Below are 18378 nucleotides of genomic sequence, written 5' to 3'. Positions count from 1 at the left end.
AATACAAGCAAAAGGCAGAGCAGATCCGCAGTAGCTAAATCACATAGGATGCACTAAGACATTGCTGTACTGTGTGAGTTAGGCCCCTTTCAGATGAGCGAATGTCTAAAATAAAGTTGACCCGTTTTTAGTAAACATATCCAGAATTGCCCACTCTCCCTTTTTAAAACGTATTCAAAACTTTATTAAATCCTATAGTACTTTTCCCACAAGCATTTTTGGCGCATCTTTTGGCTTGTTTACATGTGAAAAAAATGTGTGGAAAAACACGCGTATGTGCACATCACAAATGGTGCATGTTTTTCTGCTTCCCGTTAATTTGAATGGGAAAATCTGCGCTGATTCTGCCCTAAGATTGAGCATGCTGCTTCTTTTTTACACGCTCCTACTCAGGTTAATGAGAGGGTGTTAATATGTGTTTTTTGACACTTTTTATGCATGTAAAATGAGTAAAAAATGTGCAGTGTGATTATACTCTGTCCTCTATGTCTCTGCAAAGACATTAATGGAAATGTAGGCTTCATTATGAGAAACATATCAGTGGGGGAAAAGGAATCAACATGGCAGACAATCCATAAATGGCACGTGAGCTAAAACAGGTATATACAAGGCATTCACAAGAGCCTTTACGTTATTTTTTAATAGTCTATGCTACACTATACAGCCAGAAAATCTTCTTTTAGCATTTTTGATTAACCTAGTTGGTTCACTAAGGCATTTGGTTCCATATAAAGGGGCATTCCCACCTTAAACAGTTATGGCATACTCACAGGATATCCCATACATGTCCGATAGATGTGGGCCCCGCCTCTGGGATCACCCTTTTGGTCACATTTGGTCCCTGACATTTATTGTCAGTTACTTGTGGGCCATTTTGTTTACGTGCAGTGCCTACTTTCTGGCCTATGGACAGCACTTCGGGTTGGTTGTCTAGTAATGAAATGCAGCCACTATCATATTTATATTGAAACAACCATATATTATAGTATTCAGTCCTTGTGACAGATTCCTCTCATTTTGATGTACAGGGTTTACTGTATAGTAAAGAGTATTAATATTTTTTTGTATGCACTTTTCGAATGGTGGGTGCTTTAATATATGATGTCTATGTCACTTTTTTAGTTTAGCCTCAGTTTACCTCTGCAGCTGTCTTTCGTTTTGATCAGGCATTCATGAGATTCACCATGCTCACAAATTATACTGTTTTATCTGTCCGTAGTGACAACTTCTCTATTTTTCACCAATGATAGCATATCACATTCCATATTATTAGCATTACTCAGTAGCAAAAAGATCTGTGTAAGGTCTTTACTGCCGCCAGTGTACCGAAATGTTGTAAAATAATGATAATGTAAAACTGAGATTTATGAATCCACTGTCAAACAAATGATAAAATAATTCCGGAAATATTACGGTATCGCTATTCTGCATGGTAATGGCCTTCGGGTCAGAGACTGCATGACATGTGATAATTTGATAAATTACATTGCTGAAGGGTAATGTGTAAGGGCCCTCTTCCTCCCATTCAGTTTTAGGGTACAAGCACAAGATGCAATTGCAATGTGGCCGCACTGAGGTTAAGTACGGTGCAGCGGTACAGGTCGCAATGTGGGCTCCTGTTAAAGAGGAGGTCCAGGCTTTACTATTGATGACCTGTCCTCAGTGCCGTCTCCCTTCTCTCTTTCTGTTCGCTGCTGCTTTGCCATAGACGGCAGCCGTGAGCAGGAACAGAGACGGGAGACGTCACGTGCGTACTGCGTGTGCCATCTCCTCATACAGCTGAACGGCGAGGGGGGGGGGGGGCAGGTGTCAGACCCCGCCAGTTTTTATATTGATGACCTATCCTGAGGATAGGTCATCAATAGTAAAAGCCTGGACAACCCCTTTAAACTAAAGAGAACTGGATTGGTCATTCGGTCTGCATTCACAACTGCGCCGCGTGGTCATACCCTGAGTTGTACATTGATTACATATTCTAATTATATGTTTCTTTTACATTTTTGGTATATAGTTTTTATGTGACTATTAATATAAAAATCTTGGAATTTTATATAGTTTTCGCACTGACTGGTAGAGGACACACAATAGCCATATCCCTACAGTAGTTCACCTGTCAGCTATAGCTATGTAGACTGGAACAGAATTATCAGAGTCATCTCACTATCATCAGAGAGTGAGCAGGTTGCTAGCAGATAAGGCAGGGTAGTAAGACCATAAACACAGGGGAGGCTCTGTATGCATCTCTTCCTAAAGGCTGTAATAATAAATTATAAATGATTAGAATTTTAAGTCATTTTTTGTCTCTTTCTCAGCATTTATTGGTCAGTTATCTCTTTCCAAATTTAAAGTGTCTATTCGCAAGACTCTTCATCACGGTCATATCATTTGTGAGCTGCCACTCCAGCTGATTGATGGCCAAGGAGGCTCTGCAATAAAGCACTGGCAATATTATGCTTACCTCCCTAGTATTATGAAGTCTGCAGATGTTTGACCTTTGTGCAAACATCATTGAGCAGCCTGTGTTTGTATGTGTGTGTGTGTGTGTGTGTGTGTGTATATATATATATATATATATATATATATATAGTACAGACCAAAAGTATGGACACACCTTCTCATTCAAAGAGTTTTCTTTATTTTCATGACTATGAAAGTTGTAGATTCACACTGAAGGCATCAAAACTATGAATTAACACATGTGGAATTATATACATAACAAAAAAGTGTGAAACATCTGAAAATATGTCATATTCTAGGTTCTTCAAAGTAGCCACCTTTTGCTTTGATTACTGCTTTTCACACTCTTGGCATTCTCTTGATGAGCTTCAAGAGGTAGTCACCTGAAATGGTCTTCCAGCAGTCTTGAAGGAGTTCCCAGAGATGCTTAGCAGTTGTTGGCCCTTTTGCCTTCACTCTGCAGTCCAACTCACCCCAAACCATCTCGATTGGGTTCAGGTCCGGTGACTGTGAAGGCCAGGTCATCTGGCACAGCACCCCATCACTCTCCTTCATGGTCAAATAGCCCTTACACAGCCTGGAGGTGTGTTTGGGGTCATTGTCCTGTTGAAAAATAAATGATGGTCCAACTAAACGCAAACCGGATGGAATAGCATGCCGCTGCAAGATGCTGTGGTAGCCATGCTGGTTCAGTATGCCTTCAATTTTGAATAAATCCCTAACGGTGTCACCAGCAAAGCACCGCCACACCATCACACCTCCTCCTCCATGCTTCACGGTGGGAACCAGGCATGTAGAGTCCATTCGTTCACCTTTTCTGGTTGGAACCAAAGATCTCAAATTTGGACTCATCAGACCAAAGCACAGATTTCCACTGGTCTAATGTCCATTCCTTGTGTTATTTAGCCCAAACAAGTCTCTACTGCTTGTCGCCTGTCCTTAGCAGTGGTTTCCTAGCAGATATTCTACCATGAAGGCCTGATTCACACAGTCTCCTCTCAACAGTTGTTCTAGAGATGTGTCTGCTGCTAGAACTCTGTGTGGCATTGACCTAATCTGAGCTGCTGTTAACCTGCGATTTCTGAGGCTGGTGACTCGGATGAACTTATCCTCCACAGCAGAGGTGACTCTTGCTCTTCCTTTCCTGGGGTGATCCGCATGTGAGCCAGTTTCTTTGTAGCGCTTGATGGTTTTTGTGACTGCACTTGGGGACACTTTCAAAGTTTTCCCAATTTTTCGGACTGACAATTTTTCTTAAAGTAATGATGGCCACTCGTTTTTCTTTACTTAGCTGCTTTTTTCTTGCCATAATACAAATTCTAACAGTCTATTCAGTAGGACTATCAGCTGTGTATCTTCTCCACCACGCAACTGATGGTCCCAACCCCATTTATAAGGCAAGAAATCCCACTTAATAAACCTGACAGGGCACACCTATGAAGTGAAAACTATTTCAAGTGACTACCTCTTGAAGCTCATCAAAAGAATGCCAAGAGTGTGCAAAGCAGTAATCAAAGCAAAAGGTGGCTACTTTGAAGAACCTAGAATATGACATATTTTCAGTTGTTTCACACTTTTTTGTTATGTATACAGGGAGTGCAGAATTATTAGGCAAGTTGTATTTTTGAGGATTAATTTTATTATTGAACAACAACCATGTTCTCAATGAACCCAAAAAACTCATTAATATCAAAGCTGAATATTTTTGGAAGTAGTTTTTAGTTTGTTTTTAGTTTTAGCTATTTTAGGGGGATATCTGTGTGTGCAGGTGACTATTACTGTACATAATTATTAGGCAACTTAACAAAAAACTAATATATACCCATTTCAATTATTTATTTTTACCAGTGAAACCAATATAACATCTCAACATTCACAAATATACATTTCTGACATTCAAAAACAAAACAAAAACAAATCAGTGACCAATATAGGCACCTTTCTTTGCAAGGACACTCAAAAGCCTGCCATCCATGGATTCTGTCAGTGTTTTGATCTGTTCACCATCAACATTGCGTGCAGCAGCAACCACAGCCTCCCAGACACTGTTCAGAGAGGTGGACTGTTTTCCCTCCTTGTAAATCTCACATTTGATGATGGACCACAGGTTCTCAATGGGGTTCAGATCAGGTGAACAAGGAGGCCATGTCATTAGATTTTCTTCTTTTATACCCTTTCTTGCCAGCCACGTTGTGGAGTACTTGGACGCGTGTGATGGAGCATTGTCCTGCATGAAAATCATGTTTTTCTTACCTTGCAGACTTCTTCCTGTACCACTGCTTGAAGAAGGTGTCTTCCAGAAACTGGCAGTAGGACTGGGAGTTGAGCTTGACTCCATCCTCAACCCAAAAAGGCCCCACAAGCTCATCTTTGATGATACCAGCCCAAACCAGTACTCCACCTCCACCTTGCTGGCGTCTGAGTCGGACTGGAGCTCTCTGCCCTTTACCAATCCAGCCATCTGGCCCATCAAGACTCACTCTCATTTCATCAGTCCATAAAACCTTAGAAAAATCAGTCTTGAGATATTTCTTGGCCCAGTCTTGACGTTTCAGCTTGTGTGTCTTGTTCAGTGGTGGTCGTCTTTCAGCCTTTCTTACCTTGGCCATGTCTCTGAGTATTGCACACCTTGTGCTTTTGGGCACTCCAGTGATGTTGCAGCTCTGAAATATGGCCAAACTGGTGGCAAGTGGCATCTTGGCAGCTGCACACTTGACTTTTCTCAGTTCATGGGCAGTTATTTAGCGCCTTGGTTTTTCCTCACGCTTCTTGCGACCCTGTTGACTATTTTGAATGAAACGCTTGATTGTTCGATGATCACGCTTCAGAAGCTTTGCAATTTTAAGAGGGCTGCATCCCTCTGCAAGATATCTCACTATTTTTGACTTTTCTGAGCCTGTCAAGTCCTTCTTTTGACCCATTTTGCCAAAGGAAAGGAAGTTGCCTAATAATTATGCACACCTGATATAGGGTGTTGATGTCATTAGACCACACCCCTTCTCATTACAGAGATGCACATCACCTAATATGCTTAATTGGTAGTAGGCTTTCGAGCCTATACAGCTTGGAGTAAGACAACATGCATAAAGAGGATGATGTGGTCAAAATACTCATTTGCCTAATAATTCTGCACGTAGTGTATAATTCCACATGTGTTAATTCATAGTTTTGATGCCTTCAGTGTGAATCTACAATTTTCAGTCATGAAAATAAAGAAACATTTTTGAATCAGAAGGTGTGTCCAAACTTTTGGTCTGTACTGTATAAAAAAAAATATATATATATATTTATCATGACTTCACTCCAGAATTCTGGCTTCAAAAAGTTGTAAAATTGGACTTTTATGACTTTTTGTGCCTCACAAATTAAAAAATGTTTTTTTTTTATGGTTAGGAATATGGGTGTTATGACCTCCAGATTTATCACTGAGACTTTTTTTTTTTTATTCACAAAAAAGTTGCAGTCTCTATCCAGCAGGAGGGTGGAGAAGAATACCTGGAGTAGCTTTCTAGACAAAAGTGGCTTAAAGGGCATTTGTCGGCAGATTTGTACCTATAAAAACTGGCTGGCCTGTTACATGTGCGCTTGGCAGCTGAATACATCTGTGTTGGTCCCATGTTCATATGTGCCTGCACTGCCTAGAAAAATGATGTTTTACTATATGCAAATGAGCCTCTAGGAGCAGTTGCAGAGAGAGCAGAGCTTCTAGGTGTAATGGAAACACCCCCGTTGCTCCAAGAGCCTCATTTGTAGATATTGAAAAAAATATTTTTTCTCAGCAGTGCAGATACATATGAAGATGAGACCAACACAGATGTCTTCAGCTGCCAAGTGCACAACTAAGCCTGGGTTCACACGAGCGTCACTTTTTGGCTCCGGATGCGTCCCAGGTGCATTGCGGCAAACTCGCGCGAGTAGGTACGCAATTGCAGTCAGTTTTGACTGCGATTGCGTTCCGTTTTTCAGTTTTTATCGTGCAGGTGCAATGCGTTTTGCACGCGCATGATAAAAAACTGAAAGTGGTACCCAGACCCGAATTTCTTCACTGAAGTTCAGGTTTGGGTTCAAGGTTGTGTAGATGTTATTATTTTCCCTTATAACATGGTTATAATGGAAAATAATAGCATTCTTTAATACAGAATGCTTAGTAGAAGTTCAATTGAGGGTTAAAAAATAAAAAAAGAATTAACTCACCTCCTCCAATTGATCGCGTAGCTGCCGGTCTCCTGTTCTTTCTTCAGGACCTGTCAAAGGACCTGTGATGACGTCACTGAGCTCATCACATGGTCCGTCAACATGGTGATGGATCATGTGATGAGCTTAGTGATGTCATCTATGACAGGTCCTGAAGAAAGAACAGGAGACCCGCAGCTACTCGATCAATTGATGCGTGAAAATCACCTCTCATCTGCACAGCCCCATAGTAATGAATAGGTCCGGATTCAGTGCGGGTGCAATGCGTTCACCTCACGCATTGCACCCGCACGGAAATCTTGCATGTGTGAACCCAGCCTAACAGGTCAGCCAGTTTCATAGGTACAAGTCTGCTGACAGATGTGTTTTTTTTTTTTTTTTTTTCTCTAATTTTATTTTATGTGATGAGTATTTAATAAAGTGAAAAAAATATAAAAAATACTCTGTCCAGGAGTAGGCAGAGTTGTGGAGACATCTGAGCTGCCTGCACTCCACTGTTTCCATCATAACTCCCATAGCAATAAAATTTAACAATGAACAATCTTGTGTGTCTTTGAAAGTACACTCCAAAAAATATCTTTTCTCCATCAATCAGTGTCCGTGGCCAATTTGAATATCTGTAACAGTTAATATGTCAATTATTTGTATCTAATTTCCTGACAGATGCAATTTAGTTTTTTTTTCTGGGATTTTAATATTGATGATGTATCCCAGGATATCAGATCGGCGGGGATGCTGTGCGTCAGCTGGTTGGATAGAGGGCTGTGCTTTGTGCGAGCGCTGCCTTCCCTTTATTATTTACCTTCTCGCCGTTGACATCGCAGCGGTGACAGGTGTAAGTACAAGCAGCCATCCCATTTACATCTATGTCACGACTCGTTCCTATTCACTTGAATAGAAACGAGCCATCCAATTGAAGTAAATGGGGCTGCTTGTAATTACACTGGTCACTGCTGCAATGTCGAGCAGGTAAACAGAGGGTGGCCTTCTCTTCAACCAGCTGATCGGCAGGGGTCCGGGTGTCGGACCTCTGAAAATCTGATATTGATGACCTATCCTGAGGATAGCTCATCAATATTAATATCCTGGAAAACCCCTTTAAGGATAAGATACATTTCTCAGACAACATGTGACATTTGATAAATTTGGCATAAATTCCCCCCTTTGACAATAAGGGTGCAGCTGCGGACCTCCGCATGTTTAAAGTCAGTGGGCAGCTGGCAAGCGGTAAAGTTTTCACACAATATTGTTTGGATTTGGTTTTGCTTTTACCATATATTCAGTCAATAACATTCAGAATACATGCTTCTTCCTGCTTTTGTTTGCCAACTATGAATGTCTAGAATTACACACACTGTATGTTTGTATCCCGATCGATCGCTCTCCATCTCTTTCGTTTGATTGCTGTTATTAAGCCTTAAACAACAATCTGCTCAGAAAGCTTCACCAAAACGTCACCTCCATCTGATTTCAAATGTGATATTTTGAAAGTATATTTATGAAGCGCGTTGAAAAGAAATCTGAGTAAACACCATTTTCTTTCATTCCGTTCAGGAAAGCTCTTCAAGTCTCTGGACCTCAGCCTGATTGTCGAGTTTATCCTCATGTTTTACAAAGACAAGCCTATCGACTGGCTGCTGGACCACATCCTGTGGGTGAAAGTGTGCAATCCAGAGAAGGATGCTGTAAGTAATGCAAGATTGCCAGTGTGGTGCTTGTAAGAATCACCTCTTTGGAGGGGTCATACATAATACATCACCATGGTATGTGAAAATAATGTGGAGCTGTGTTTTACAGAAATATATAAAAGATATTTCCCTATCATGAACTTGTCTGGATTAACTGGATTTGTGTTAAAATAACAAAAATGTCTCCCTGTAGTGCTGTGAAAATATATTTGCCCCTCACTCAATTTCATCTAAATTTTTTGCCAATGTGTCACATTAAAGTGTTTCCAATCATCCAACTAATTTTAAGATACGTTAGAGACAACACTGGTAAGCACAAAATACAGTTTTTAAACAATCATTCCATTTATTGAAGATAATGATTAATTCAGAACCTATATTACCCATGTGAAAAAGTAATTGCCTTCCTAAACCTACTAACTGGTTGTGCCACCCTTGACAGTCACAACTACAGTCAAATGTTTGTGAAGACTTGCACTGGAATCTTCTACATTGTGGTGGAGGAATGGTGTCCCAGTCTTCATTGTAGTATTGTTTGGATTTGGCTACATTGGAGGGTTTTTCAGGTTTGGCACAGCATCTCAATGGGATTGTATTCACAACTTTCATTTTGACACTCCACAACTTTTTTGGGGGGGATTAATCTGAGTTTGCATTGGCCTACTTTATGCCACATTTCTCAAACGTCACCAGTTTTTTTTTGGGGATAAATTTGTCTTATTCTTAAACTTAACACTTTTGTCTAGAAAAGCTACTCTAGTTTTAATACTTCACCATGCTACTGGAGTGAGATTGCAACTTTTAATAAAAGTCTCAATGATAAATCTGGAGTGAAACTCATTAACATAGCTGACCACTACCAGCACCATGTTTGGCTGTTAGTATTATTATTTATTAAAGTGCCATTCATTCCATGGCACTGTACATATGTTAAGGTATGCACATACGTAATACAGACAATTGCACTAAGCATGAACAAGATGAGTTACAAACTGGTACAAAAGAAGAGAGGGCCCTGCCCGTGAGGGCTTACACTGTACATGGTATGGAGGAAGGACTGATGTTTTTATGGTGGAGTGCAGTGTTAGCCACTCTCCACTAGGGATGAGCGAACCCGTGGAAATTTGGGTTTGGCCGAACTTCAGGTCAAAGTTCAGGGTTGGGACCCAAACTTGACCCCGGACCCCATTAAAGTCAATGGGGACGTGAACTTCACTTTATTATTTTCCATTATAACGTGGTTATAACAAAAAAAATAATAGCATTCTTAAGACAGATTCTCATCCACTTTATGGCGCTGCCAGTATCCTCTTCTTTCTGCAGGACCTGCAAAAGGACTTGCGATGCCGTCACCGCGCTCACCACATGGTGATTTTTCTACACCTGTTTTTTGTGACATGCAGTTACTTGCATCCCTGGCACTTAGTGATAAATGTGTGATATGTATAGCAAGATTTATTAATAGTGTCAATGCACTGGCTGTCTGTGGTGACATTTTATCCGAAGGGGTGGATAATGTTGCTGTATTTTTGTAGATGAGAATACAGAAATACTTGAATTTTTTCTATCTTTGTTTTTGTGTTTTCTAATTATGCTGCCTGCTGTAGAACTACTGGAGGAAGATGTAGAAACATACATGAAATAAATAATTTATTTATGAACCATGTCCAATTCTATATTGCTGGCTGCATGCCTGTCAATCCTGCCAGATGTTACAACCGAATTGCCACCAAGTAAACATAATAGCATGGGGAATTTAAATAGCTGCTTAAGCCAATATATCACTTTCACATACTGTGTGTGTATATAGTGTATGTGTGTATATATATATATATATATATATATATATATATGTACTTAGGACTTCTCCCATGTACAACTATCAGTAACTGACAGCAATTTCTGTATGCACACTTACACAGAGAACGATATCAATCACTGATAACACCTCCTCTGTGTACAACTATCAGTGACTGATAGCTATCTATGTATACACACTTGCACAGAGAATGCTATCAATAACTGATAACATCTCCCCTTTGTACAACTATCAGTGACTGATAGCTATCTATCTATACACACTTACACAGAGAATGCTATCAATCACTGATAACACCTTCCCTGTGTACATCTATCTGTGACTGACAGCTGTCTATGTATACACACATATACAGAGAATGTTATCAATCACTGATAACACCTCCCCGTATACAACTATCAGTGACTGATGGCTATCTATGTATACACACTTATACAGAGAATGCTATCAATCACTGATAACACCTCCTCCAAGTACAACTATTAGTGACTGACAGCTATATATGTATATACATTTACACAGAGAATGCTATCAATCACTGATAACACTTCCCCGGTGTACAACTATCTGTGACTGACAGCTATCTATGTATGCACATCTACACAGGGAATGCTATCAATCACTGATAACACCTCCTCCAAGTACAACTATCGCTGACTGACAGCTATCTATGTATACACACTTACACAAAGAATGCTATCAATCACTGATATCACCTCCTCTGTGTACATTTATCACTGACTGACAGCTATCTATGTATACACACTTACACAGAGAATGCTATCAATCACTGATAACACTTCCCTATAGTAACATAGTATATAAGGCCGAAAAAAATAAATTTGTCCATCCAGTTCGGCCTGTTATCCTGCAAGTTGATCCAAAGGAAGGCAAAAAAAGACTTGAGGTAGAAGCCAATTTTCCCCACTTAAGGGGAAAAAATTCCTTCCCGACTCCTATCAGGCAATCAGAATAACTCCCTGGATCAACGACCCCTCTCTAGTAGATATAGCATGTAATATTATTACACTCGAGAAATACATCCAGGCCCCTCTTGAATTCCTTTATTGTACTCACCATCACCACCTCCTCAGGCAGAGAGTTCCATAGTCTCACTGCTCTTACCGTAAAGAATCCTCTTCTATGTTTGTGTACAAACCTTCTTTCCTCTAGACGCAGAGGATGTCCCCTCGTCACAGTCACAGTCCTGGGGATAAATAGATGATGGGAGAGATCTCTGTAATGACCCCTCATGTATTTATACATAGTTATTAGATCTCCCTTTAGTTGTCTTTTTTCTAAAGTGAATGACCCTAATGTTGATAATCTTTCAGGGTACTGTAGTCCCCCCATTCCAGTTATTACTTTAGTTGCCCTCCTTTGGACCCTCTCCAGCTCTGCTATGTCTGCTTTGTTCACAGGAGCTCAGAACTGTACACAGTACTGCATATGTGGTCTGACTAGCGATATGTAAAGTGGTAGGACTATGTTCTCATCACGGGCATCTATGCCGCCCCTTTTGATGCAACCCATTATCCTATTGGCCTGGCAGAAGCTGCCTGACAGTTTTTTACAGTTTAGTTTGCTGTTCACTAAAATTCCTAGGTCCTTTTCCATGTCAGTGTTACCCAGTGTTTTACCATTTAGTATGTACGGGTGATTTGTATTATTCCTTCCCATGTGCATAACCTTACATTGGCCAGTGTTAAACCACATCTGCCACTTCTCTGCGTAAGCCTCCGTGTAAATTAATTTACACAGTTTAGTGTCATCTGCAAAAATGTATATTTTACTGTGCAAGCCTTCTACAAGATCATTAATAAATATATTGAAGAGAATAGGGCCCATGTACAACTATCACTGAATGACAGATATCTATATATAGGCACTTACACAGAGAATGCTATCAATCACTGTTAACATCTCCCCTGTATACAGCTATCAGTGACTGACAGCTATCTCTGTATACACGCTTACACAGAGAATGCTATCAATCACTGATAACACCTCCTCCATGTACCATGACTGACAGCTATCTGTGTACACACACTTAGGGCTCATGAACACAAACATATTTTCTTTCTGTGTCCATTCTGTATACAGAATCATTTATTTCAATGGGTCCACAAAGTAAAAACGGAAGTTATACCTCATGCACACGACTGTTGTGTGTTTGGCGTCCATGTGTGTTCCGTAATTTGCCGAACGGCGCGGACAGCCATTAATATGACAGCCTATTCTTGTCCACAAAATGGACAAGAATAGGACAGGTTATATTTTTTTTTTACGGAGCAATCTTTTGCGGCCCAATTGAATCGAGTGGGTCAAATACTGAGGCTCGGATGCGTACCAAAACAACGGTCGTGTGCATGAGGCCTTATTCCGTTTCCATATGTCCGTTCCGGAAAAAAAGGCCTATTATGGTCCACATTACGGACAAGGATATTACTGTTCTATTAGGGGCCAGCTGTTCCGTTCCTCAAAATACGGAATGCACACAGACGTATTTTTTGCGGATAGCAAAATACCTATGGTTCTGTGTATGAGCCCTTATACAGAGAATGCTATCAATCCCTGATAACACCTCCCTGTGTACAACTATCAGTAACTGACAGCTATCTATGTATACACACTTACATACAGATTGCTATCAATCACTGATAACACCTCCCACCATGTACAACTATTAGTGAAGGACCGCTATCTCTGTATACACACTTTCACAGGGAATGCTATCAATCATAGATATCACCTCCGCTGTGTACAACTATGACAGATATCTCTGTATACACACTTACACAGAGAATAATATCGATCACTGATAACACCTTTCCCATGTACATTTATCAGTGAATGACAGCTATCTATGTATACACACTTAAACAGGGAATGCTATCAATCACTGACACTACCTCCCCTGTGTACAACTGTGAATGACTGACAGCTGTCTCTGTATACACACTTATACAGAGAATGCTATCAATCACTGAAAACACCTCCCCTATGTACAGCTATCAGTGACTGACATCTATCTATATATGCACACTTACACAGGGAATGGTATCAATTACTAATAACGCATCCCCTGTGTACAACTATCATTGACTGACCACATTCTCTGTGTAAGTGTGTATACAGAGATAACTGTCAGTCACTGATATTTGTACACGGGGGAGGTGTTATCAGTGATTGATGGCATTCTCTGTTTAAGTGTGTATACATAGCTATCAATCACTGATATCAATCATTGATAGCTATTTATGTATACAGAGGTGAGACCTGCAAAGTAAAGGAGGCTGTATTGCGCATGCATGGCCACCCTCCTTTTATTCCCAAAGGAGCAGCACGCTCAGATATTTTCGACAGTCCCATTGAAATGAATGAAGAGCGCACCACAAAGAATGGCCACCGTTCCATTCATTTCTATGGGGCTGGCGGAAATAGTTGAGCCACCACTCAGCTATATTCGGCTGTCCCATAGAAGTGAATGGAGGGTGGCCGCACAAGCGCAGTGTGGCCTCCTTCTCTTTACAGTCTCCGTTCTAAAAATTGGTGGGGGTCCCAGAGGTGGGACACGCACCTATGAGAAATTGGGGCACATCCTATCGATATGCTCCCAATGTATGAGATGCAACACAACATTACAGTTTGTCTCTCAACACAGGCTTAATGGCTGATTCTCTTTTTTATAAAGTCTTCATGTGTATAACTCATTTTGTATAAAGAACCCATCTGAAATTTCAAGTACAATACCATATAATATATAATCATAGACCAAAGAATCAGTCAATGGAAAATATGGCGTGTGCACATTCCGCTGTTTCCGATGATCCTGAATTTCTGTTATCAGCCCATTCTCTTTTTTGGGGTCACTATTATATGCTTTTTTGCTGCTGTGTTTTATAGTGTTAGCTGTCCTGAAAATCATTCTTCAATAAAGACTCTTCTCTGTGTGAAATGTTAGGGAAATCAATAATGTTTTGAAGAAACCCTCACATTGCTAAAAAGATATAATAAGCATTTGAATTCTCCAGGATCTAATGGTATTTGACTCTTTAATAGGATATTCAGGATTTTGTTGCGTCCTGTGTGAAATGCACTAAGAATAAGTCTGGTGTTCCATTGCAACACATTGGGATGGACTTTATAACTAATCTACCTCCCTACTTTGTATGCCTGGTAATTTGGGTGGTGGTGGATCGGTTCTCAAAAATGGCACATTTCATCCCCTTGCCTGGAGTGCCTTCCGCCGTATAATTTTTACATTTGTTTATTGAGCTCATCCTTTGTCTGCACAGTCTTCCTTTACATATTAATGTAAAAACACAAAATGCAATCGCACACTGCAACCAGCACTCTGCCCTGCCTTTATGCTGGATGTTGAATAAGGCATTGGTGTACATTTTGGCCAAAGCCTAATAAGCCACTCACCACGTCCAGGCCGCAATACAGTACTACACTGGTATGATCTATACCAGTGTATTACTGTACTGTGCCGGCAGCAGGGGGCGCACGGCGTCATAGCAACCAGTGACGCCGTGCGCTCCAGCTCACAGGAAGGGATCCAGGCCGCGGTTCCACGGCCCGCACACGGCCGTGAACAACGGCCGTGTGCATGGGGCCTAAAACTGAGTCTGCTTATACAGCACCTACCAGTAGCCATTAGGCTCCAGGAGAAGTATAAAGTGGGTTCAGCATGCATGTGAGTACTTGCATCCCTGGATCCGATGAAAGCTGTAATGGCACCGGACGGGGTTAAAAGCAGAGTGTGCTTGGCGTGCATGCTGTACCTGCGCTCCCTGGACTTTATGTGGCTGTCATGGCCCATAAAAGGTAGGAACTAGTGTTAGGGACCACTCATGAAGGCGACCTTGACATGGTGAGTGGCTTATTACGCTTTGGCCAAAATGTACACCAATGCCTTATTCAACATCCAGCATAAAGGCAGGGCAGAGTGCTGGTTGCAGTGTGCGATTGCATTTTGTGTTTTTACATTTATTCCTTTACATATTGTTTGTGACAGGAAAGTACAAAGTACCACTGAGCCACCGTGCGTCTCCTTGAAACAAGATGACTGGGCATCCCTGCTCCCTTGGTCTGAGTTCTGCCACAACAATCACTCCAGCAAGTCTACTAATAAGTCACCATTCTTTATTGTTCATGGACATCACCCTTGTCTGTCTATACCTAATAATTTATCCACCGATTTGCCTGTCGCAGATGGGCAGATTTTTTTTTACATATCAGGAGACCATGGCTTCCCTGACTCAGGCTTCAGCATCCATGAAAAATGTGTGGATAAGAGACAAAGAGCCCCTCCGCAATTTTCTCCTAAAGACAGGGTCTGATTATGTTCAAAAATATTCACCTAAAGGTGCCAACTTTCAAGTTTGCTCTCCTGTTCTGGGAGCCTGCTGAAATATTAATGCTCCTATCTTATTGAAGAAGTTTCTGCAAATCTCCAGACACAAGAAGAGATCATAAGGGGAGTAATGTTACATTGGCAGCCCGTGTCTCCCACTGCCCCACTGCTTTGGGCAGGTACAGGTGCTGCTCCACCCACCCTGTGTCTGTCGATGTTCCATTGATCTGGCAGTGGATCCGGGCACCTGTTTCTTGTGTGTCTATCTCATTCTGCAATATTGCAAGTGTTAACCCCCCTTTGGTTCTGTTTGCAGCTGCTTCTAATGTTAATCAGCTCTGCTATATGCACTGTGCTGTTTGTCTCACTCACTGCTTAAGTAATACGTTTACTAGCTTGTTTGATCCCGCAAAGGTGCTATAATCTTCTTTATCGAGTTTTGCGTGATTTCCGGATCCTGATTGACTGCCACCTGACCTGATCCATGCCTGATCACTGTACTGACCCTGTGCTGCCTGCCCTGCCCTTTGGGTTGTTTATCATATTTGCACTTGATCTGTTAGTGACTTTGAGATTTGCCTGATTCTTTGGTGCTTCACACAGTGTCTCAGCCCCTGTGGGTCAGCTTAAACCACACTGTGAGTACTCCAGGAGGTGGGGGCCTGGGTTTAGGGTGTGAATACTAGGGGACTGCCAGGGTTTAGTCAAACCAGTTGGTTAACAAGGTGGTTCCAAACACACTGATTGTTACTTATTGAATTACATGTTTTGGCTGGAATTGGATACCCAGGGTTAGTGAGAACTCATGACCAGTCTGGGTTTACCAGTTAGTGAGCTGACCTCATTTTGATAAAAATAAAAAATACCGGCAGAATTTCTATTTTTTTATTTGCCCCCCCAAAAAAAAATGAAATAAAAAGCAACCAAAAAGTCATATGTATCCCAAAATGTTACTTGCAAAAAAAGGTAATTCTGCAAAATAACAGCCCCCAGCACAGCTACAGTAAGTTAACAGAAAAATAAAAAGCTATGGCCCGTAAAAAATAATTTACTCAAGATCCATGTTAGAAAATTCAAATAGTGCTCTTTCCTTCCATGTTCCCAAACTGCTGTTTATGACCACAAAATTTGAAGCTAAAGCAGCATACTGTTATAAATGTAATTTTTAATTTTCATGGTTCAATGTTTATGAACTCTATGAAACACTTTTGTGGTCAAAACCTTCACTACACCCCTAGTTGAATTATACGAGGGTTTAGTTTCCAAGCTAGGAGATTCCTTTCTTGGGCTTTCCACTATTCTGGTATCTCAGGGACATTGCAAATACAACATGAGACCCAAAATCCATTGCAGCTAAATCTTTGCTTCAAAGGACAAATGGTGCCTTCTTCTTATTGAGCCCCGTAGTTTCATGCCTGGCATTTTTGTACTATAGAAAAGTGTAATTTTCATGCCCGATGTTAATAAACTCTGTGAAGCACATGGGATTTCAACAAGGCCACTACACCCCTAGAAGGGTTCCTTCAGGGATGTAGTTTACAAAGCAGAGTCATTTGTGGGTTGTTTCTTATGTTTTGGCAGCTCAGGGCCTCTGCAAACATGAAATGGTGCATTAACCCCTTCTCGACCTCCCAGCGTAAAATTACATTGGCGGTCTGGCACTCTCGAGCGGAGCATGTGTCACAGCTGCAGGGTGCCTGCTGTTTCATACAACAAGCACCCGTGGCTAATGTTCGTGACCAGCATTACTGAAAATATAACGCTTCAGATGCCATGATCAAGGCTGACCACGGCATCTAAGCATGTGAAAACCTGGCAGCATGCGCTTCTGGGTGTGCTCCAGCTTCCCCCAGCGGAAGGCGGGAGAGCCGGAGCTTGTTAGCGGCAGCACCTGTCATCTTGTATGACAGGAGGCTGCTGCACAGTAAAATCCCCATTGATTCCAATGCTAATGCATTAGAGTCTATGAGAATAGCATTCCAATGATTGTTTGTTATAGTTATCTATGGGAACTATAAAAAAAAGTATAAACTTTTTTTATAAAGTAAAAATAAAATATCAAAATTCCAATCACCCCCTTTCCCTAATATAAAAATAAAAAAGTTGGGTTATCGACGCATGCAAAAATGCTCGTTCTATTAAAATATATAAATATTTATCCCATATGCATCTTATATATCGATCTCCTCCCACAAAAATTAGATAAAAAATTATCAAAAAAAAGTAGAATACACCCACCCCTCGTACTGGCCTGGAGAATAAAAGTAACTAGTCCGTAAAAAGAAAACCCAAAAAACTGTTTCAGGATTGCATTTTTTTCCAATTTCATCCCATTTGATTTTTTTTTTCCTGCTTCCCACCGCATTGTATGCAACGTAAGTAGTGGCATTAGAAAGAGCCCGTTGTTCTGCAAAAATTAAGCCCTTATACGGCCATGTGAATGAAAAAAAAAAATATATATGGCTTTGGGAGGGCTAGAAGAAAAAAAGGAAACCAAAAAACGGAAAATCACCCGGTCTTGAAAGGGTTAAAACATCCAAGTAAAAACTACATTTCAAAACCCATAAGGTGCTTCTTCATTTCTGAGACCTGTGTTTGGGTAAATTACTACACTGATAACACCTTCTGTGTTGCAGAATAAATTGATTAGCATTAAAAATTTACAAGAGAAGGTGAAATGTTGAAATTTAATCTCCATTTTGCTTTAATTTCTGTGAAGCAACTAAAGGGATGACAAACTTCCTACATGCTGTTTTGAATACTTTAAGAGGTGCAGTTGTTTAAAGGTTGTCAATTCATAAGGGATTCCTAATATATATTTAAAAGTCTCTTCAGAACTGAATTGGTTCCCAAAAAGA

General features: G+C 40.8%; 1 protein-coding gene across 2 annotated transcripts in view; it reads left to right on the top strand.

Annotated features, from left to right (window-relative positions):
- The window catches only part of MGAT4B (alpha-1,3-mannosyl-glycoprotein 4-beta-N-acetylglucosaminyltransferase B), a 444527-nt gene that overhangs the window by 341014 nt on the left and 85135 nt on the right, over positions 1-18378 (top strand). For both annotated transcript variants that reach the window (XM_044281108.1, XM_044281109.1), the window contains exon 9: positions 8206-8336. In XM_044281108.1, coding sequence (XP_044137043.1) covers positions 8206-8336 — 131 coding nt within the window. The remainder of the gene's footprint in view (positions 1-8205; positions 8337-18378) is intronic.

Source organism: Bufo gargarizans, chromosome 2 (assembly GCF_014858855.1).
Source record: "Bufo gargarizans isolate SCDJY-AF-19 chromosome 2, ASM1485885v1, whole genome shotgun sequence".
NCBI lineage: Eukaryota > Metazoa > Chordata > Amphibia > Anura > Bufonidae > Bufo > Bufo gargarizans.
The sequence above is the reverse complement of the archived record's forward strand: the minus strand, read 5'-3'. Positions and strand labels throughout refer to the sequence as shown.